This window comes from Sylvia atricapilla, chromosome 16 (assembly GCF_009819655.1).
Source record: "Sylvia atricapilla isolate bSylAtr1 chromosome 16, bSylAtr1.pri, whole genome shotgun sequence".
Taxonomy (NCBI): domain Eukaryota; kingdom Metazoa; phylum Chordata; class Aves; order Passeriformes; family Sylviidae; genus Sylvia; species Sylvia atricapilla.
This window is the reverse complement of record NC_089155.1, coordinates 11,663,061-11,686,407: the sequence shown is the minus strand read 5'-3', so window position 1 is coordinate 11,686,407 and position 23,347 is coordinate 11,663,061. Positions and strand designations below refer to the sequence as shown.

Below are 23,347 nucleotides of genomic sequence, written 5' to 3'. Positions count from 1 at the left end.
GTTGGTCCTGATGCCTCTGTAAGAATGAAAAGTACAAAAGGGATCTTGTGAGCACAGGAATGAGGCTGCTTTTCCTTGGAGTAAACTTGAACTTTGGATCTTTCCTCCTGTGATCCGTCTTTAGAAAATGGCCTTTCCCAGAGAGCAAAACAAAAGAAGTTAAGAAAACAAATGAATTAAGAAGAATTAATTGAAGCTGTGTATTACAAGTTGACATTATACATCTGGCATTTCTGTTTATGTTTCTGCATTGGTACATTTCATTCTGATTTAATAAGTTCCTAATTTTGTGGGGTTTTTTTTTTTTTTTCAAGATTCTGAAGTGCCTATGAAGAACAGCCCGTAGTAAAGTATTGTTCCCAGTTTAGCTGTACTTCATTTTTTTAATCAAATCTTTTTCTTTAGTGGATAAACTCACAAGATTAGAAAAGCCTCTTGAACTCCCTCATGTTTAGTTTGGCAAATGTCCCACGCACAATTACCCACAGAGAGCTACTTTTAAAAGACCTTTATTAAGGCTGTACAAAGTCAAGCACTCAGGAGTAGGGAAATGGCAGAACCAGGTTTGTGCACTGTGAGTTTGGGGAGCACACTGCAGTGTCTGATCATTTCAGTGATCAAAAAGGGAGCTGGCACTGCTCAGAAATTGCCCAAAACTGCCCAGCTTCGTGTGCCTGGACTTGGAGGACCCTAATTTCTCTTTAGTTACATGTAAATGGGTTTTTAAAAGTTGAAGGTCCAGTGTGGCTCTGTGGTGTTGGGTGTAACCCTCGTGTGTCTCAGGGGGGAATTCTTTGTGTTCCGTGTGTGGGTCCCAATTCTCGACCTGAGCTCGTGGTGGGGAGGAACTCGGAGCTGAAGCAGCAATTTCTGTTTCCACATTTCACTGGGAGGCCACACACAAGTGTGATTGGAGCCAGGAATCTCTGCCTCAGTGCTGAGCCCAGAGGAGCATTTCTGTGGGGGCTGGAGACTCGGCTGCCCAATCTCCCTCTGCTCTGTTCTGCCTGAGCTGTCAAATCTCACTCCAGTCCCTCCCTCAGTGCTTTGGTCCAGGCCAAGTCATCCTTGTTCCTTCACTGCTCCTTGGCAGAGAAACCCCTGTTCAGCTGAGCATCTTTAAATGCCTTTTCTTCCCTGCTGCCTGTTTTCCATCTGGGTTTCTTTCTTCCCATCACCCTTCCAGGCTTGCTCTTCCCTGCCTGTCCCAGGGCTGTCCCTTGGCATGGAGCTGTCCCTTGGCATCCTGCTCCTGGATGCCTTTCCCCATCCCACAGACACTCACCTCCTGCTTCCTCTTTGCTTTTCCTTCCTCTTCACTCTTTGTGGAGTTCGGAGCAACAAGTCTTGTCATCCATCTCCTTTCTGCCTCCAGCTTCCTCCTGCTGTTCCAGTGCAGTGGATTGTTTGATTTAAAGTGTGGGACAGGCTTTTATATTAATTCCATGTTTCTCAAACAAAGCAGTGGCACGATGGTGCTAATGTATCTGAAAGTGCTTCAGATTTTCTTTCATTTTGAGTGGGAAATCTAGAATGCATAAATGCGTTCTAAGGTATTTTAAACAGAGAGGCATGAAGGTGGTTAATAGGAAAAATAAGTTACTGTTAATTGAGCTGTGTGTCAGACCCAGGGCTGTTTGTCTGGCAGACTTGGCTCGCACTTTAAACTCCTGCACCTGCTAAAGAGGCAGAGAATTGGAAAGGCAGCTTGTCTGAGGAGATCGTGGTATTAAAGAAGGTACTGAAGGCTCAGTCTCAGTGCAGGAAGCCAGAAAATGGTTGGAGACTTTGGAAATTAATTTATATTTTTGTTTTTTGGAGTGGTAAAAAAAAAGGATGAATCTTTTAAGAAAGTATTGTAAGAGAAGTGAATGTAGAAGAGTTTACAAAGACCCATGTGTGTGTTACCGCCAACTTCCAGCACACACTGGCTTGGGTTTTCTTCACAGGGACAGTAAAAAGGTATTTATTTGTTTTGTAGTAGAAGGCAGCCCTGTACTCAGGATTAAAGCTCCTGGTCTATGTCCTAGACCTGTTTTTCTGATGCAGTGTTAGACGTGAAAGATGAAATAATTTGGGTTTTTCTTGTTTATGCCAGATAAAGATAAATGAATGTCAGAAGTGAGGTTGGGATCCTGATTGCAGTGGAGCTGAGCAAACAGCCATGTGAGCTGCTAATAAATGTAATTGGTGCTTCAAGAGGGCATAGCTGAGCAAATTTCATATCAGATCTGGGAGTAGGGAGGAAATTAGATGAAAAACTGAAGTAGAATTGACAGTTTTCTAAATGAAAGGTATTAAATGGCCAAAAAAACAATAATTTTGCAATTGAGAAGAGGGACAACTTTGGCGAACTGCCCATCCTGCTTCAGTGATGAAATGAGGGGAAAAATTAGATGGAAAGTAACTTAACACAAATAAGAAAAAGGGAAGCACACAGCAATCCATTCAAAACAGGAGTTAGGAAATAAAGAAAATAAGGAAAGCACAGCCCAAAGGAAAAGAAAAATGTGGGCTGGAGTGCTTGGAGAGGGAGATGAGGAGCTGAAGTTCAGAGGAAATTTGCAATAGGATCAGAACTGTTAATAAATAGATGCAGGAGATAAAACCTAGGGATGATGTAAAACAACTGGGAAGGTGATGTCATTCCTTAGCTATGCTCAGGATTCAAAATTAACAGTTTTTAATTCAGTAGGCCCAGAAACCTTGCTCAGGGTTGGCAAGGGAGGAGCCTGGGGCAGTGTCTGGGCTGCTGCTGGGGGTGGTCAGTGGGTCAGGACACCCTGGGAAGGGATGGAAAAGGAGATGGATGTTCCTGATGGAGCTTGGTGGAAGTCCTGTCATGGTGTCTTTTGGGTTTCAGTCCTGTGGGGTCAGAGTGAGCTGGGTCTGGCAGGGCTCTGTGTTCCCTGACAGTCCCACACTGCTGCAGCTCAGAGAGAACCACCATGAAATGGAGATGCCCAGAGAAGGGTTCTGCAGGGACCTGGCAGATTCCATGGTTCCAGATCACTGAGGAACACAGATACAAAATCACTGCTGATAAAACGTAACAAAAATATCCCTAGCCAGGACCAGAATGAGTAACAGCTCCATGTACATTCCCAGTGCAGTCCCAGGGTAAAAGCCTAATGAATACGGATGTGCTCTTGTTTTTAATTACTGTTAGCTGTAAGTGATTATCCTTCTGTATGTCTCAGCTGGGAGAGTTGGGAATTTTGGATGCAATTTGAATATTTACATTCTACAAGAGAAGCTGAGTAATTGGAATGGATGCAAAAAAAAAAAAATTCAGAAATTACTGGTGGAGTGTGAAAATGCCTTAGAGAGGGTGAGAGAAAACTCAGTTGGCTGAGTTTTTCTACCAGAACTGAGACTGTCTTGATTACAGTGCACTGGTACCTTCACAGGCAGAAAATACTGCACACTGCAGCTCTCTGATCTTAAAAAGCAACACAAGAATCACTGGCAGTCAAAGCCAGGCAAACTCAAATTGGAAAAAGGCACAAATTCTTAAGAGAGAACTGTGTAATTTAGGAATGTGTCTTCAAAAACTGTGACCAGAACAATAAAAGTTACGATATTTATGCAAATAGCTCTTCATGGGGTTTTTTTCCTCTCAGAGGTGTACTTGGAGGGGGGAAGAGGACGAGGAGTCTCCTGATGAGGTTTCACAGGGAAGTTCAGCCAGCAGAGCAGTGGGGAACTGGTGCTGCTGGAGCCAGTGGTGCCTGAGCTGCTGCAGGGCAGAGCCTTCCCAAGGGCTTGTTGCAAACATTGCGTAAGTGTGTGATGGTGTTTCACATCATGTTAATCCCATCCCCACCTGGAAAGGATCTGTGGCCTTGTAAGAGCTTTTACACCATGCAGGACCTGGACCTTTGTTAAGTTTAATCCATATCTGTGCCGTGTAAATGAAAAAAAAAAAAAAAAGGATCTGCACACAAATCTGATTCATGGGGGTAAATTAGGGCAGGAATTGCCTTGTCCCTCCTCCACCCACCCTCAAAGGCTGCACAAGGCTGTTCCCTGTTCCTGCCACGGGCATCTGTGTCCTGCAGAACGAGTGCCTGTGCTGATGGGAGCCACAGGAGCCTTTCCCTGGGCTGTGGTGAGCTCAGTGATGGAAACTCCTGAAGGAAAAGTTCTGCCGGTGCGTGGCTTACAGCAGGTGCAGCTCAGCTGCCCAGGACTTGCCCCAGTTCACAGCATCCTAATGGAATATCCCCAAGGAGACACCACCTTCTCTGAGATCACTTCCAGTTACCCCTGGATCTCCATGTAGCAGCAGGGAACAAAGCACAACCAGCAAGATTGCAAATAGGATTTGCCTGCTGAAGTCTCCAGGGATTAGGGAGGGAACCCAAGGCAAGGCAGCCAAGCCTGGCCCTTTTGTGATCACCTTTGAGTAGAACTGTTTATGTGCATGACTAATACTGGGTCATGCCTGGAACATGTGAACATGCTGACAACATTTATGTCACAACTGTAATGCATTTAATAAGCATCTCATTTGAATTATTAATGTACAGATCCCCCCAAAGTATTTTTGTGTTATAAACCCCATAATTTATCTAAGTACAAGCTGCAAGTTCGTAAATACAGCATTAAGAAGGTGGCTATTGCATAGCTGCTTTAACAAAATACCTTTTGTGGGTAAGATATATAGGCTTATTTGGAGAGGATTTAGCTGCTGGAGAAGGGCTTCTTGAGGAAGTTATATGATGCTTAGCTGCAGCAGACAGGGAATATAATTTCATAGTTTGTCCTGCTTGTCAGTAGGAATCAGTTTGACCTGACTGTGCTGTCTGATCTGAGCAATCTCTTCAGCTCATTGTTCACCAGAGGCAGATTTATAAAACATCTGTACAGGAACGAGGCTGGAAGTGACACTTTGAGAGGAGAGCTGGATTAACAACTGCTGTGCCAGTAACTAATGAGGAGGCAGTGAAAATACATGGCCTGAGAAGGCTGCTGGGGGATCTTTCCTTTCCCACAGCTCGTGGTGATGGTGCCTGTGCCCGGCACAGCAGCAGTGACACGGGGACACTGCTGATGTCTCCAGAGCTGGGGTAACACAGGAGGGATAACAGCAGTGCTGCAGGGAACGCTGAGGCCTGGAGCTGGTGTGCACAGAAGTGTTTTCCATCTACAGTAATCTATGCCCAGGGGCAGGTGGAAGAGTCAAGTCCTCTGTGAGGGCTGTCCTGGGCATCTCCAAGTGCAAAGACTGGCTGTGGGTCCCTGTGTGTGACATACACAGGCAAAGTGCAGAAAATATCTGTGAACTGCAAGAGGCATGTGAACCGTGCCCTTCTCAAGAACACTTGCTGACTGTTTATTGCTGACTGACTCTGCAGATTAAATTTGCATGAACAGCAAAAAGGAGTGTGATGGGAGGGAACTTAACCTCAAAGAAACTCAGCAGCAAACACTTCGGATGTTTGAATTACATCTGAATCAAGCTCTTGATTAAATCTTAGCAATGTCAAAAGCTCAAAGCAGCAATTTTAATTGATGTCTCTCTTTTCCCCCCTCATGTTGCTGAATTATCTGTTGCAATGTGCAGTGCATCCGTGTCACTACATTAAATTTGCACGCAAAGAGAGGAGATTAGGCAATAAAGCCACAGGACAAACAGTGTGGAGTCAGGCATATCTCCTTGGCTTCATTCACTGTTGGGTGTTTTTAAAAAGTGTTTCCAAATCTGAGTAAAACTGATTCCAGATGTGCTCGTTTGAAGGAAATAAAAATCACGCTAGCACCAAGATTTATCTGAATTCTGCGCTGTACCTGAAGAGATAACTAGTCCCATCTTAAAAACAGAAGTGCTATAAACAATAAAAAGGCCACAGGCAAAGGTTTTAGTGCTTCGATCCCATTGGCATCCTTTCTTCCCACGTATTTCAGGCTAATGTAGTTGGAGAACTCCTCTGGGGCTGCAGCACACTGGATCAGAGGGGCCTGGTAGGACGTGGGCCGCTTGTCGGGGCTGTCGGGGCTGGAGCCGTCCGTGGGCCGCTCCCCGATGTAGAGGAGGCTGCGCCCCTGCGTGTCCTGCTCCGTTTTGAACAGTTCGTACTCGGTGTGGGGCAGCTTGATGCCCAGAGCCAAACACCCGTTCGTGGGTGTTATATCCTGCTCCACCCCGGCGCTCCAGGAGCCCGCCGAGCCGCAGCTTCCCGCTGCCGAGGAGTTGAGCATCGCCACCGTCACCTGGTCCATGGGCGTCACCCGAGCCTGGGTGACTTTAAAAGCCAGCTCGGTGCCGCCCCGCACCTTGGAGGAGGGGATGCCCTGCGTGTAGTGCCCGGAGGCGTAGATGGTGAAGGTGGGCTGCCTGCAGAGCGGGTCGGAGTAGTGGTAGTAATGCCCTTCCCAGGTGTGGTTGTTGCCGTGGAATGTGAAGAACCTGGTGAGGAAGAGCACGGCCGGGCGGAGCTCGCAGCGGGTGCTGACCCAGCTGCCGCTGAGCTGCATCGGCCGCGGGGCGCGGGCGGGCAGGATCGGGGGGTGATGCTCATCGGCCCTGGAGATAAGCCCACACGCCGGGCAAGGGTGCGCGTGGTGCTGCAGGAGACAGAAAAAATAACAGTTCTGCAACTGGGAAGCAAAAAAAAACCAAACCAAAAATACAAAAAAAAAAAAAAAAAAAAAAAAACCCTTCCAGAATATTTCAAAAGCTGCGACTCCCCTCGCCCACAGCAGGGTGCGGAACTGCGGGCAGCTTGGCAGAGGCTCGGAGCAGATTAAGGGAGATAAAGCGCTGCCCTGCTCTTTGCTATTCTGGTAGCTGAAGGACAGCGGGCTGTGCCCCGCGCCGCGCTGGGGCTGCTGAGGACAGCCCGGCAGCGAGCCCAGGGCAAGGGCAGAGCCGCTCCGGGACGGGGAACGCTCCCTCGGGACAGCCAGGGGGTTCCCGGCAGCTCTCCATGGGTGAGGGTGAGGGCAGTGCCAGAACTGAACAAAACGCCGCGGTTTTTGGGAATGAAGGAAGCTGTCGGGGAGCTCCTGGAGCTGCGGCTTTTCCAGCACAGCCCGAGGTGTTCCGCCCGTGCTCCCACATCCAGCGATGCGGGGCAGGACCGGGAAGAGCCGGGAGGGGGACGTGGGGTTTTCGCAGCAGCCAGGACGGGAGAAGGAAAGAACCCTCTGCAGAATGAAGCCCTGACCTTCGCCTCCCCGCCGGTGCCGAGCTCTGAGTCAAACCAGCCCTGCCCCTGAGCCGGTGCCAGCGGGGGTTTTGTGTAGCTTGGAAATTTTTCTTGTACTTCATATATCACAACTGATTTATTTTTAAATAAGCAGGGTTGGAACATTATATAATTTTCTAGAACACGAGCTAATCTTTACTGAACTGTCATAGGCAAGAAGGTTAAATAACTCAGTAGTTAACTGTAGGGTGGGTAATTTACATGCAAGTTGATTGGAGTCTACTGTAATTTAGTCATTTTCAGCTTGCTTTACTGCTACTGTCACAGTAATGAGTGCTGACAGTACACAGTACATTATGGCTAAATAATCCCAGAAGTTGGCAAATATATATGCTCTCCTTAGGCAGGAAATTCTTTGATAATGAAAGGTAATTTGGGGAGAATGGGTTTCTTTAAAACAGATATAAATTTAAGGGAAAAAAAGAGTGATATTTTCATAAAGAAAGTAAAAAATAATTCCTGACAAAGCTGTGTAACTCACCAGCACAGGCAAATGGACGTCAGTTCACAGAAAATAAAATTTTTTCCAAAAAAAAGGAAAAAGAAAAAAAATCCTGTGCCCAATAAAATTATTACTACAGACATGGAGCAAAACCCTTACTTGCTTAAACCAGTCGTGTGAAGTTATTTCTAATGTATGGCAGCTTCTAATTATCGCCAAGTGGTGACATCATGTGCAGGTCCATTGGAGAGCTGTTGGCTGATTAATTACAGGGCTGCATTCAGAGAGTGAATTTCAGTATCTTTAGGTTTGGTTTTAAATTAACTTTTAAAAGTGTTTATGTTTACCATCTGGTTTTGCTCATATATATGGTTTTGGCCCAAGATAACACAAGTTTAACCAATTGGAGAATGTTACTTTTGAGAGGGACAGGGGTGTTGCTCTGCTTTTCGAAGTGCAGTTGGTGTAGTTCGGGGTGTGGGGAAATGTTGCCCCAAATTTTTTTTTTCCATTTATTTCCCTTCTATCTGGGATAATTCAGAGAGGTTTTTCACCCCATCTCACCGCTCCACCATTTCTGATTTGATCAGCTTCGATTCAGATGGAAAGCTGCTTTCCTGGGACTAAACTAAGTTGCTATAAAACAGAAAATAAACTAGAATAAAAGGCAACCAACTCTGCTGCTCAGTTTTACGTACTTCCAAATGGAAATCTGATTTGTGTGTCATAACATCATTGTATTGGGGGCAGCTTCCTGTGCTACTGGCATTACACCAAAGACTGAGAGTTAATGGCAGATCCCTTGTTCCCCTCAGCCTGGAGCACACTTCAAGGAGCAAAGGAGAGGGCAGAGCAGACGAAGGGCAGAGCAGACAGGCTCTAACCACGTGCAGCCTGAAGCCTTCACTGACTTTGCTGCAGGGAACAAGGAAAGTGCATTTCCTAGGAAAACACGGCCATAACAAAAGCTATCCAGGCCCATGACAGTGCAGGCTTGTTTCCCGTGCTGGTTTTGCTTTCAGCCACCGTGGTCCTGCTCTCTCAGGAAGGCAGAGGGTGAAGCCCACATCCCCCTGCACCCTGCACCTGCGTGTCCCTAGGACTGAGGGGGCCAAGTGCTGCCAGGGGCCACTAGAACAGTCAGGGATTGCTGGTGCAGTGAGGGGAGCGTGCAAAGGCCCCGTCCTTACCAGGGCGCTCTGCATGGGGCGCTGGTAGCCGGTGGGGCGGTAGTGCAGCCTCTCCCCCCAGTCCGTGTGGATGTCCCCCAGGTACAGCTCCTCCACCAGCCGGCTCCCGCTCTGCTGGGGCTGCAGCAGGGGCTGGAAGCGCCTCTCCACACGCACCAGGCTCAGCTCGTGCATGGCGAAGCCCAGCGCGGCGGTGCAGTCGCGCTCCGTCTTGGCGCTCAGCACCTCGTACAAGGCTCCGGGCGCCCAGGAGCGCCCCGGGGGCAGGAACCCGCGGCAGCCCTCGCCGGACGTCTGGTTGATCCAGGAGGCCACCTCCCGCATGGCCCTGGGGCTGTGGAACACGATGCCCACTTTGTGCAGGTGGTAGTCGGCCTCGGTGGCCCCGCGGGTGATCCAGGAGGCCTGGCGCAGGCGGAGCTTGCCCTTGATGACCAGCGAGTAGGAGGGGTCGCGGCAGGAGGGGTCCCAGTAGTAGAACTGCAGAGCCTTGAAGAGCCGGTTGGAGTAGAAGAGGTAGGATCGGGTCAGGAACTCGGGTCCCGGCCGCACCTCACACCTGCGGGGAAAGGCAGCGCTGAGCCACGGTGGAACGGGGGGAAATCCCTCGCAGGGCAGCCGGGGTGCAGGGGAGGGGAGAGCAGAGGTGGGAGCAGCATCGTGGATGAGAGCCTCCCACACATGTGGCCGCCCTTGGGTGGTTTTACAGTCTGGGCATCTGCTACCGGACAGTGGGAGTGATGGGCTGAGGGTGTTACACTTCATGCACATCCACAGGGAAGCATCCGGAGGGCAGCGGGAATCAGGGCTGCTCTGCCCGTTCGAGCTGCACCCCGATGGGAAATAGCAGGAGGCTCCAGGGGCACCCAGAGGTCCCAGCCCTCCTCCAGATGGCAATGGGGCCTTGGGGAAGGGGAGAAGGAAATTCTTGTTGTTGCCTGGCAGTTTGCTGTACCAGGCGTGGGCAGGAGCTGCGCTGAGGGGCTGGGGCCTCTGGGGGTCCATTCTGAGGTCCCCCAGAGCTCTGGGGATGCATTCCCAGTGGATGGGGTGCCTTCCCAGGAGAACGGAGTGATTACCCGGGGTGTTAAGTGCACGTTCCTGGGAATCGGGGGCAAGTTGAGAGGATGTTCCTTCCCATAGTATGCGGTGTCTTTGCTGTGGGTTTAGGGGCGCATTGACAGGGGAGAGGGGCACGTTCCCAAGGTCTCGGGTGCCTTATCTGGGGTCTGGGACTACCTTACCCGGGTTCTGGGGGTGCCTTACCGGGGTCTAGGGGGTGCCTTACCCGGAGTCTGGGGGTGCATTACCTGGGGTTCTGGGGGTGCCTTACCCGGGTTCTGAGGGTGTGCCTTACCCGGGTTCTGGAGGTGCCTTACCCGGGATTTGGGGGTGCCTTACCTGGGGGTGCATTACCCGGGGTCTGGGGGTGCCTTACTGGGGTCTGGGGGTGCATTACCCGGGGTCTGGGGGTGCCTTACCGGGGTCTGGGGATGCATTACCCGGGGTCTGGGGGTGCCTTACCGGGGTCTGGGGATGCATTACCCGGGGTCTGGGGGTGCCTTACCGGGGTCTGGGGATGCATTACCCGGGGTTTGGGGGTGCATTACCCGGGTTCCGGGGGTGCATTACCCGGGTTCTGGGGGTGCCTTACCCGGGGTTTGGGGGTGCATTACCCGGGTTCCGGGGGTGCCTTACCCGGGGTTTGGGGGTGCCTTACCGGGGTCTGGGAGTGCATTACCCGGGTTCTGGGGGTGCCTTACCCGGGGTCTGGGGGTGCCTTACCCGGTGGAGACCCAGCGCCCCTCCAGGCGGGGCGGCAGCCGCGCGGCGATCCCGGCGCTGTCCTGCAGGTGGCGCAGCTGCTGGTGGCAGTGTGGCTCGGCGGCCGCGCAGGCTGCGGGACACGGGGACACGGGGACACGGGGACACGGGGTCAGCGCCAGCGGAGCCCCCCGAGCCCCCGCGGGGAGAACGGACCCCCGGCGGCATCGCTCAGAGAAAACTCTTAGCTAAGCACACGCGGTTTGTTATTTCGCTCAAGTTTTCCGACTTGAGTTTCATCTGAGTCCAACTGGTTTTTAGATGAAACCTTCAAATAAAAGCGAGCGCTCTTTGTTCGCGTTGCCCCCCTCTCATGGTATTGTTGAGGCAGTGGCTGGAGCGGGGAATTACAGCATGGGAACGCTGGCCTCGCCTGTCGCCCGCCATAAGGACAGTAATTCTGTCACTTACCTCATTTCCCATAACAACGGATGTTATTGGCTTAGGGAATGTGTGAACACTCAGCTAAATCCTGAAGACCTTTGCATGCACACACACATATGTACATATATTCCTACATTATTCACTCTTTACTTAAGCACTCTGTGGAGCTCATTGCGGGCTTGCTTCTCTGAGAAACTTGGGATTTCCCTCTTCCTGGCACCATGGAATGAGCTGTGGGTGAAGCACCCCCTGAAACCCCACTGATTCTCCGTGGTACGACTGACCCTGGTCCCAGTGCAGCTCAGCCCAGCCAGGGCTTTATGAAGCCCAGATGGGGTTCGTTTGTTCCAGCTGTACTTTGCATTTTACCCAGGAGTGTGCTAGACATTTTGAAGCCAATTTTATTCACTTTATACCAATGCTAGGACACAGGTTGCTTTCCAGACTGTCTATCAGCTGGAACAAAAGACCCAACATCTCTGTGTCGCCTTCCCACAGCACGAGGATGTGAAAGGTTTGCACACCCTGTGCCTCAGTCAAGGAGATGAAGACACAGAGTCACAATATACAAGCCCCGGACCAAGTCAAGTGGGAATTTGGTAATTAAATGTCTGCTGTGCAAGTCAGAGGCTCCCAGAGAGGGAGTCCCACTAAATCCCCTCTAAAAGGAGAGGGATTCCCACTCAGTAACTTCAGACTTTTATCTGATGGACAAATTCAGTCACTTCACTATGGTGCTGCCATTTGTGAAGGTTTTACAGGTCACTTGAAATGTATTTGCATAGTCTTAAACACACAAAGCCTGAACTCTCACAAAAGGAATAAACACATGGAAAGGAAAGCCCCCAGTGAAGGAGGAGAGTAGCACCCAAAGGCCAGGACAACCAAACTTGCATTTTCTGGTACCTCACCCTGCACTGCAGACAAATTATAAGAGTTCAGGGCTCTTTTGGGAGCAGATTCACAACTGCTGTGAGTCTGCTCGCAAACAGTTCTTACAACTTAACTGTTCTTATCATCCTTAAGGGCTGGACGAGGCGAGCAGGCACAGCCAACTCCTACACAATTGCTTGCACTCGTGCTTCCTAAAATGCAGTTCCTGTGATTCTTCATGTGAAAATGGGAAAATATGGGATTACAAAACCCACTGCTATTAGTTAAACCTCTAATTTGGCAGCTGCAGCATGTGTGAGGCTGCCCCATGAGTGCCTATTTAGAAGAGCCATTAGGAGCTGGGGATCTGTATCCTCATCCCAGCTCTGCCATGACTTTTCTCTTTGGTCCTGTGTGCTCCCTGCTCCCAGGGCTTTTTCTTTAAACTCAGTGCAGAATACGCCAAGATTCATTTGACTGCCCTAAGAGGCCTAAGTATTGGAAAGTCATCAGAACAAGGGCAGTCCAAAGTGAACCACACTTCAAACAAACACAAGATTATTATCCTAGAGAATACAGTAAATTAAAAAATAATTGTATTTATATTAGCGGTAATAATGGACATAAGGGTCAGATATACTCTTGCCCATAACCGCAGAAAGACTCCAGGGGTATCAGTGCAGTCTATAGATATACAGACTGCAGCTATAAAATATACACAATATTACCCAGTCAACTCACAAACTGAGCTCTGCATGTGTTTATTGCAGCAGAAGCTTCAATATCTCACTGAACCCTTGGTGCTACTCTTGGCAGAAACACTAATAGTCTACATTGTTTGGGAGCAAAGACACTTTGGCAGTGCAATCACTGCATTTTGACACATTCAATACAAAAGGGAATTTTTATAATCGGGATGAAGCTCCATGGGGAAAGAAAAGAAAAGCAAAAAAAAAGTCTCCAGAATGTAAATATTTGATATTATGGGAATTCCTAAGGATTTTGTCTTACTAAATTGAGCACAAGACTCCAAGCTGGATGCATCCTCAAACCCAAAGCTATTGGCTTGTGTCCAAATTTTGTGGCTGCTTTTTTTTTCTCTCAAATACTCCAGCCCCACCAGATCCAAACATCCTTTCAAGCTGGAAAAGTTCAGTCTCAGACCTAAAATCTGTAGTTAGAGCACTTCTCTATTCCAAGAGCAGCATAAAGCTGCTGTCACTCATGTGCCACTCTGTTACTCAGCCCCTGGTAAAGAGCATCAGAGCAGCTCCTCTGTCTTAAGAGAGACACAAATTAACTGGTCTATAGAGTTCTCAGGCAGGAGGAAGGAATTATTCACAATTCATCTTCAAGACAAAAATCCTCATTCACAGGAAAACCTAAAAAAATGTCTAACTGATCTGTTCCCCTCGCTCACTCTGCCGTCATCTGCATCCATTAACCACAAGCATTTCCAGAGAGCTCCCCAGCTCAGCACTTAGACAAAACAGGGGCTTTTCCCAGATTTCTGGTGTGTGCTGCAGCCCAAAGACCGGCCCAAAGCCTCGGAGCAAGGGGGCTGCACAAGCACTCGGGCAGTCAGGAGCAGCAGGGCTGAAAACATCATTGCAATCAGCACAAACCGGGTCAAGCCTTGAGCAGACAGCACCAGCAGCAACTGCAGACCAACTATTCCAACCCTCACCTGTGTAAACCATGCTAAGGAAAATCAGATCCATGGCATCAAGTGATAAGAAGGGCAGAGCTGGAAATTCTCAAATTCTCCCCACAGTAAATTGTTGGTAAAATTAGGGTGAAAGATTCCGAGGCAATGGCCAAGCCTGGAAATGAGAGCCTTGTGCTACACAAGTGCTGTGTGCTCCAGATGCAGAGCCACTGCTCGCTTCTAAAGGAAAAAACTATCAACCAAGAGAAAAATGCTGTCATATTCCTTCTTGGAAACAAATCCTGTTTGTGCTCCCCCAAGCAGATTGACTCTGGAAAAAAGCAAAGTTGAGTCACACATCTCTTTCTTCATAAATGGAGAAGAAAATGCATATATTACAGTTTGCAACAAATTAGTTACTGTGGATCAGCTCTTCTCCAGAGCTAGATTGTTTAATCTGTTACATGTTATTGCCTCCTATGGCCAGAATTTATCATTCCCATTTATAATTCTAATGTTTCAGTTAGTCACCCATTCACAGGGATAAGATCAGGGCCTGAAGTCATGGAGCATTACACATTTCTTCATTTAGAGATGACATAAAACCTTTGATATTTTGTGAGGAATGTTCAGACTGGAAAGAAATAGATGGTAAGAAATGTATCAATATATTTTGCATAAGTGAATTATACTTTTCCACACAGACTTCATTAACACAGTAAAACAGTGTTTCTTCAGCATTTTTCTCTCCTGAGAGCACACAGAATGGATTTTGGGTTGGCCACCAAAGGAATAAGCATTCTTCTAAAAGCAAACAAAATGGTTGTATTTAGCAAATCAATTTTTCTTGCATTTGTGTGGAGATTAAGTTAGTGGTGCTTTTAATTCACTCAGAAAAAGACGTTCCCAAGAGAACAGCTCTGTGGGAAGAGATAAATTTTGTATTATAATATTATAAAGTTATAAAACTTAAATATAACCCACTGGGGATGGAAAACTGTATCACAGCAGAACATTGCATTCTGCCTATATGCAAACTCAACACAGTTCAGGACAGGACTTAAGCACATGCTTAAGTCTAATTGGTTTCAGTGAAACTTAAGCATGTGCTTGAAATTAAGCCAGTGCATGAGCATTTTTCCTGATTAGTAATGCCTCCCTGAACTGAAGCCAGAATGTGGTCAAGTGGTTGAGGGAGAATGCCAGTGCTTTCACTGGAGCACTGCTTGGTTTCTGGAAAAGTGTTTCTATTATTCATCCCTTCTCCTATTTGTCTGTAGAATGGGTATATTCACTTTTAGCTCTTTCTCCAGTCTGGTGCTCAGTTCACGATATTCATAAAATGCTTTGAATTCACTAAATGTTTCTCAGTTATGTCTCAGGGCTGGCACAGTAACTGTATTACCCAGGAACTATCACTGCAGAGCATCACCTGGAGTTTCCTCTGCACAGCTGAGCATAATCATACATGAAATCCTGCAGATCCTAAGAGGAAACTCGGCCGACTCAAAAGTCCCAAGTAGCTTAGGATTTTAGAGAAGTTTTCAAAACATACTTTCACCACATACTTTTAGCACAATGGCAAACGAGTTCAGACATCCCATTCTCTGGTTTTAGCCTGGCTTTGTTCTAAGGCTGTGAACACTGCCTGATCTGTCTCATATCCACAATTAAAATAGTGAAGGGCTTGTGGTGAGTTGCCTGGAGGTTTTTAAGGCACTAGAGAAGTAAATATTTTGCTCTTGGAATCCTGGAATCATGTATTTTTCTTGTTAAGTGTCATGTCCAGCGACAGATGACAAGACAGATGGGATTTGTGGTAGGGAAGGGGAGGAAGGAGAAGTAACTCAAAGATCTTCAGTATAAACTACATTTAAATAAAATATCTTTTTAGAACTGCCTCTCTGGCTGTTTACCCCAAAGACAGCCAAACCTAACACTGTAAATGGGATTCAAGGGCTTGATCCCAGTTCTACTGGAGTCTGTAAACAAGAAAGGTGCCATCAGCACCTTATTCAGAAGATGCTCATCTCCATTAACTGACAGTAAACACTCTGAGGAAAGAAGAAGAAATGGAATAGGGGGGATCACAGAATGGTTTGGGCTGGAAGGGACCTTACAGATCATGATATTCTCAAATGAGGTGAATCAAGCAGGACATGTAAGATCTGGCACAGAGGACTTGTGATGACAAACCAAAGCATGAGAGCCAGATGTGAGTCCACCCTCCCAAGAGCTCTCCTGCAGTTGATGCTCGCCAAAACACCACTCTTAGGTTCCACAACAGAGCTCTACACACAACATCCTTGCTGTCCTGACAGAGACGGGAGCCATTTCACTTCATGTTCCTCTCACCCCAGATGCTGCACAGACTCAGACCAGCCGATGCTTTTTCTACAGCTAAACTGGTCCATGTCAGAAGATTTCCTGGAGAACAGAGCAGCAGTTCCGTGCAGCCCAATGGCCCCAGCTGGCCCAGCCACTGTGGTCAGCTCGGGGTAAGTGGCCCGTAGCTCAGAGCCCGTGCTGCTGCCAGCCCTGCACTGGGCAGCCCAGCCAGGGACAGGAGAGAGGTTGAGAGCAGGGTCCTGCTGTGAGCCAAAATCTGAGAATTTACACAGTTAGAATATCATGACTTGTGTTTAACTCTGATCACTATTGCCATGTAAGTTTGACACAGGTAAATATATAACCAAAACCCAAAAGAAAACAAAGGAAAGTGATATTAGGGCTTTTTATCTTGAGAATTGCCGAAAGTTTGAATTTCAGTTTGGTGAGACAGGTGAGACCACAGTGAGATCTCTAATTCCCTGGGTGCCTAAACAGTGAGAGGCTGGGGACAGCCCATGGGGGGAAGGAAGCATTTGTTTTCCAAAACAAAAGCAAGACAATTCAGTCCAAGGCTGAACAACACCCTGGGGCTACTATCATGACTCAGTTAAATTCTAACCAGAGTTCACATTCTTACCAAATGGCAAATACTACATCTACATTCCTTAATTCAGCTGAGTTGGAAACCCAACAGAATGAACAGCACATGGACGTGAAATTAATGCCACACTGTTGCTTTGAATGTATGGAGCACTCATGCCAGTTTTGGCAATGCCCCTGAACCCCTGCACAGACACTTTATTAGTGGCTATCATGGCCATTTTTAATAGTGATGGCTAAGCATATTTTTTTTCCTGGAGTGCTTTGAAGAGCAGAACCAGTAATCAGCCATGGCTTGGCTATAAAATGTCAACCTCATTTCAAACATCTAAATCACTCACATGGACCAAGACTGCAGAGAGGACCACCCACCACATAATATTAACATAAATACAGCATTTACCCAAAGCAAAATGAGCAACTGGAACTGGCGGGAGTTGAGAGTAGAACAACAAAAAATGATGAGGGGGTGGGAGGGATTGGGTTACAAAGGATGATTAAAAGAGCAGAGTACATATAGCCTGGCTGAGCAAGATGGATATGATAACAGCCTATAAATATTCACAAAGCACAAACACCAAGGAAGGGCAGGAATTCCTTGCAGCGAATAAAAAGATTCTGTTGGGAATGAATGAAGAGAGGAAAAAACATGTGGCTTGTATGGCAGAGTGAACTTCTCGAGGCACAATGTAGTAGGCAACCTAAGTCCACTTGCTTGGCAGGATTTTGAGGGATTGAGCAAAGCATTAGTTCAGCAGGGAACAACCTGCTCTTGGCAGGGAGTTGGCGGGATAATCTGAGAGGCCTTTCAGTCTCCCACTGCCATGGAGCCGTCCCAGTTCCCTGCTCCCACGGGGGACAGCTGCTCTCCTGTGTAAGCACATTGTTCACTGTCCTGCTCTTCAGAATCCCTGCCTGGCCTCCACGGGAGCAGAAAGGAGGGCTGGATGCATAAAGGCATTTAGGGATGTAGAGACCTAAGCAACTGCAATAGGTACTACACTGCTGGACACAGCTGGGAATCCCAGCAGGTCCCTGCCATGTCAAGCACTCACTGCTGAAAATCTAAGTCCAGGAAATCAGGTTATAAACCCACTAAAGCAAGAACAATCCTTTTGTTCTCTCTTTATTTAGCACCTAACACAACAGGACTCTTGGCGCTGCTGCAAGGATACTGTTTATAGTAATAAAAATAGGATCTAATAGGATCTAATATTCTGAGGCTACTTGGCTCCTGCAAAGCCAAGGATGAGAAGGGCATTCAAAAGCAGTCATAGCAGAAGGTATCCTCAGGAAAAAAGCTCTGCAGGAAGGAGGGAAACTGATCCAGAGCCCACACCAGCAATACACACACGTTTAACTTAGAGTCACAAGTGACCACAGAAAAGGGTTACTTGTTCATCTGGAGCACAGAATTAAAGTTACTTCTAACATGTGTTTTGGGGTCTGGGTGTGGTTTCTAGATAGCCTGAAATTTCAGTCTACTGTTTTGCCTGTCCACATTAGCCAAGTTTTGATGTGTTCCAGTTCTTCTAAACTCTACCGACAGATGCTAAAATCAAAGCTGACATTCAACCTACGTGCTGCATAATCTAATAACAGGACTTGTGCTACTCAAAACTAACAAACTCTGGGAGCTTTTCTGCAGCAAAACCTTGCTGCCATTTATATTTTCATCTGTCTTTTCCAGGCAGCCTAACTCGGAAAAATGATTTTTTTTTCTCTGAAAAGCTTTAAAAATAACATGTCATTGTGTTTTTGTATCAACAGGGGAGAGCCAAGCCATAACCTGCCCTGTCCAGCACTTGTGGATTTAGTGAGAGTGTGAACAAGGTGAATCCAATTGTCTCAGTGGGGAGCTTGGTGTCTACATTGATCCCAGAGTGCCAGGAGAAAGCTGTTTCCAAAGACCACAGTCTTGGAGTTAGACAGGGCCAAAATGTCACACATTTGTCAGTGTTTCTTATTAACCCAGGAGAAACCATGGGGAACTTTTTCAGTGCTTGACATGCACTCAAGTTTAAAGTCTTATTTTAAAATCTGAACTCAAGCAAATCTCTTCAAGCACTCTGTGGTGAGACTTCTGCTGATTTATGTCCCCTCACACCAGCTGTAAGTAGAGGCTGCACCAATCCAAATGTCTGTCCAACAGTGCCACAGGAGCTGAGCTTCTTTGCAGCATTCCGTTTCAGCTGAATCCAAACCCTGATGATTCAATAAAACACCACTATGAAGGCCACAATTATCACACCACCACCCTGCTAGAACTCAAAAAACAGTGATGGATTTCAACCCTCTTATCACTTAACACCCTGAAGTTCTGGCATTTCAAATAGTTATCAGAGCTTCTTTTCTAAGACACAGAAACAGAACTTTTCTAATAATGCATTTTAAACCACGAGATCTTTTAACTCCTTAGAGAAAAAAAAAACAAACCCACAGATTGCATCTTACTAACCCCTAAGATCTTACACAATTTTAAATGGCAAGAAAAGGAGCTGTTCTGTGAATCATATTTTCAGTTTCTGGCAGCACTCTTAGCCTACAGAAGAAGGTTACACATCGAAATTCTCACGTTCTCACTGTCAGCTTCTTGGGATTATTATATCTGAGATACACCATCTTAAAATCAGGAAGTTTCTCTTCTTTCAAACCTTTATCTTCCTCAGCAAATGAGTAAGAAAACCAAAGCACTTGTGTAAGAGCATTGTTTAGGTGCTTCCTAATTTTGAAGTTGATTTTATGATTTTATCTCACCCATGAAAGTGTTGTCTTTATAGATGACATATGCTCTGTTGTGGGGAAACACAGGATCCCACTGAAAGCAAAACCTCTTTCCAAACTTTGTTCTGCCAGATGCAGCCTCCCCTAGCACTGGATTCCAGCTTTGGTTTTCTTCACAGCAATTTCTGGCTTTTGAAAATCTCCTTACTCAACAATTTGTGCTTGTGGGGAAAATATAGAAACCACACCGTATTTTTTTCACTTGTGCTTTTTTTACATCTCAGCCCTGTTTTTATCTATATCCATATACTTTGAAACGTGGCTAACCCTATAATTATTGAAAGAAAAAAATAGTCACATCACACGATCCAGCATAGCACATTAGTTGTTGATTTTTTTTGGCCAGCTTGAAAAATGAAGAATAAAAACCACCAACTGGGTAAAAAGGAATTAGCTAAGTAAACTTTACCCAAATAAATATTTGAACCAAAGACAATGATGTTGGTTTAATAGCAAGAACAGATATATTATTGTGTAAATAGACACACATCTCTATGCTGAATGTTTTTGTATCACTTATGGGATTCTCTTGCTAATCTCTTAACTGAATGCAAGTGGTGATCTTATCTTGCCTCAACACAGTCACTTTCAAACTTAAAAATAAACATTGAAAGCAAGAATAGATCTTTTATATTAAAACCATGTAGGAGAAGCTACACATGAAAAATATCAGTCCAGTGTTATTGGAATGCACAGACTTTAATGAAAGCTTAGGTAAAACTCAGCAAGTCTCTGGGGACATTTCCAGGAATGAGTGATTCTTTTCTGGAGGAGACTCCAAAGTCAGATCCAGTTACCTAACTAAAGTGGTTTTTCAACTAATTATGCACTGGTGTCATGCTCATGCTAATGTTCAGCCTTATGCAAAATGCAGAATGCCAGTCTTGCTCACAGCAATCAACGCTCGCTTTGATTTTAATGAGTTCTGGGTCTGACTTAGGTATTTAAACTGTAATTTTGAGGTTCGGTTTCCATTCTTACTGAAATCAATGGAAATTCTTTCACTGACATCAGATGCGAGAAGAAGAGAGTTTAGGTTAGACTGGACTAAGAGAAACTGCATGAGGATTTAAGAAAGAATTATTTTAATTAGACTTCAGGGAGCTAAGTTACATAATGCAGTATAACAGATCCCTGAGCAGAGCAACTTGAGCTAATAAGATACTTAGAGAATTCATATTTCTCAGCTTTATTTTGCAACATTGCACAACAAAGATCCCATGTTAGGAGAACAGTAAGTAACTCTACAGAAGTGCCCTGCTCAGAGATTTCTTTCTATAATCTGGTCCCTTACACTTAATGCAAGTAATATCCAAGAGCTGTCACTACACAGTTCTTTTGCCTGACAGGGGAGCCAGTGTGGTATTTGCTGCCCAAAACCTCAGATGAGTGAACTAAGCAGCAGAAAGAGCAGTAGGAACCAGGTGCCTGGACTTTCAGTGTCCAGACTGCACAAGGCCCTCAGGGACATCCTCCCAACCCTTCCTTTCACCTGTCCCTTCTGTTCAGGAGTCTCAACCAAGGATGTCCTTTGCATTTCCTAGGAAAATACTGTCTGAGGGCAGAGGAGTCTCCCTCAGACACTGCTCCTTGTTGTAAACACAAATCATCTTGTGTCTTTTTCACAGCACAGTTGCCTTTGTTCTCCCATATGGTCTCTTAAGCCAGAACCTTTTCTTCTGAAACTGCTCCAAGAGCTGTGGGGTTGAGAGATGCCTTTCTAAAAGAGAGCCGCAAAGATGCAGCTTGCACTGCTCCGAGAGTCTGTCTGTACAGCTGGGGCTCAGCGTCACGTCCCTGGAGCAGGACGCTACTTGTGAGGTTGTCCCTTGCCAGGGCAGGTGCTGGATCCTCCCAGGGAGAATTCCCAACTCCAGAGAAAATCACCTCTAAGTCCTTCCTGCAGCTAAACTCTGCTCGATGCTCTCCGTGCACCACGCTCGGGACAGGAACCGAGTTGCGGTGGCAAAGGGGATGGATGCCCGACTGTCCCTGGGGAGAGGGCAGCGACCCCGACCACGGCGGGACCCTCGGGCGGGGGGCAGAGGCTGAGCCCCAGCCCAGCACCGCCAGCGCTTCTGGCATCCCGCACGGCGCTCACTCGGGAAAGGCTCCAGGGGTTCTGTCCCCGCTCCCGGTCCCACAGCTGGGGGCAGCAACCCGGGGCTCCGGGGTCCCTCCGGGCGCTCCCCGCCCGTCCCCGCCCCGGCGAGCGGCGGGGGAGCCGCGGAGCTCCCGGCATCTGCACGGCGGGGAAACGCTGCCCGGGCCGGGAGGACACCGAGGGTGAGGAAACCCTGCCGGGGCCGGGCGGGCACCGAGGGTGAGGAAACCCTGCCCGGGCCGGGCGGGCACCGAGGGTGAGGGAAAGGCTGCCCGGGCCGGGAGGACACCGAGGGTGAGGAAACGCTGCCTGGGCCGGGAGGACACCGAGGGTGAGGAAACCCTGCCGGGGCCGGGCGGGCACCGAGGGTGACCCGGGCAGGCAGCGGGGAGCTCCCGGCGCCAGGTGCCTCCTGCCAGGTCTGGGCACCCCGGGATCCCCGTCCCGGCGCCGGCCACACCGACACCCGCCGTGCGGCTTCCTCACGCCATCCCGGTCCTCTCGCCCCCTCCTCGCCGCTTCTTTGCACCCTTTTCGTACTCCCCTTGCATTTTCCTGCGTCCTCCTCCCCAGTCCGCTGCGCTCTCCTCGCACACTTCTTGCACGCTCCTCGCTGTCCCTCTGCACTCCCCATGAAGTCAGTCCCGTGGCACTCCAACTCCTCGCACCCTCCTGCCCGCTCCTGCCTCTTCACTGTGCCCGGACGGGTGAGGGAGGTGACGGGGAGCCTCCTGAGGGCACGACCCCGACTCCGCCACCCGCTCGCCCTCCCGTCCTCTCGCCGCGGGACGGCACCAGCCGCCGGTGGCACCTACCTACGAGCAGCCCTGCGAGCCACCAGCACCGGACCATGGTGGCCGCTGTGTGTCCCGGCCAGAGGCGCGATCGCCGCCGGTGCCCGCGGAGCTCAGCGGGGCGCGGCGCCCGGCGGTGCAGCCATGGGCCGCCTCCGGCGCTCCGGTGCCCGCGGCGGCGGCACCCCGGCTTCAGCCCGCGGGCGTCCTGCTCTGCCCGAGCCTTGCGAAGGGATGAAGAGGGGGGGGCGAAAAAAGAAAAGTATATATTTTAAAATTAAGCACCGCAGCCCACCCCGCCTTCTCCGCGGAGCGCGTACCCTCGGCTGCTGATGGCTTTAATGGAGCTTGGCAGCCACAGGTTCCCGCTGCCAGAAGAGGTGGAGACTCCGCCGCCTGCGCCCCACATGCGGCCGCGCACCGCACACGCGGGGGAGGAGGAGGAGGAGAAGGAGGAGGAGAAGGGAAGCCCCGGCCCGGCACCACAGACCGAGCACCCGGCTCGGGGCTGGCGCTTCTCCCTCAGGGACCGGCCCCAGCTCACCCCACCTGCGGCGCTGCGGCTGCCCTGGGCCCCGAGGCCGTGGAGGCCCCTGGGGGCCCGGGCCGGGTCTGCGCTGAGGGACGCCGTGAGGGATGGTCCCTCTATCCCCCCGCCGTGAGGGGATTGTCCTCCATCCCCCCGCCTTGAGGGATGGTCCCTCTATCCCCACGCCATGAGGGATGGTCCCTCTATCCCCACGCCATGAGGGGATCATCCTTCATCCCCACGCCATGAGGGATGGTCCCTCTATCCCCGCGCCATGAGGGGATTGTCCTCCATCCCCACGCCATGAGGGGATTGTCCTCCATCCCCGCGCCATGAGGGGATTGTCCTCCATCCCCACGCCGTGAGGGATGGTCCCTCTATCCCCCCGCCGTGAGAGGATCGTCTCATCATCCCCGCGCCATGAGGGGATCGTCCTCCATCCCCACACCATGAGGGGATCATCCCTCTATCCTCAGGCCATGAAGGGATTGTCCCCACATCCCCACAGCCTGGTCCTCCTGCCCACTGTGTCCCCGGCACCCTCAGACCCTCCATTACCACCAGGGTCATCAAAAGAATGGGGTGAATCTCTTAAAAACCGTCTCAACACTCTACACAGAAAAAGCACGA

The 23,347-nt window shown here is 48.8% G+C and overlaps 1 protein-coding gene across 1 annotated transcript; it reads right to left on the bottom strand.

Annotated features, from left to right (window-relative positions):
• Positions 1–5,069: 5,069 nt before the first annotated feature.
• APCDD1L (APC down-regulated 1 like) lies at positions 5,070–22,562 on the bottom strand. Its single transcript, XM_066330922.1, has 4 exons — positions 22,210–22,562; positions 10,632–10,743; positions 8,847–9,405; positions 5,070–6,570 (listed from the first exon to the last, which is right to left on the bottom strand). The coding sequence occupies exons 1-4, from the start codon at positions 22,244–22,246 to the stop codon at positions 5,806–5,808; spliced, it is 1,473 nt and encodes a 490-aa protein (XP_066187019.1). The 5' UTR covers positions 22,247–22,562; the 3' UTR covers positions 5,070–5,805.
• Between the last annotated feature and the right edge of the window lie 785 nt (positions 22,563–23,347).

Bases quoted from the DNA above. Each gene is read 5' to 3' on its own strand.
- APCDD1L (XM_066330922.1), bottom strand. From the start codon at position 22,246: ATGGTCCGGTGCTGGTGGCTCGCAGGGCTGCTCGTAG. The intron at 10,744-22,209 runs GTAGGTGCCACC...CGTGTCCCGCAG, and splicing joins GCTCGCAGGGCTGCTCGTAG to CCTGCGCGGCCGCCGAGCCA. The intron at 9,406-10,631 runs GTAAGGCACCCC...CTTTCCCCGCAG, and splicing joins GGGCGCTGGGTCTCCACCGG to GTGTGAGGTGCGGCCGGGAC.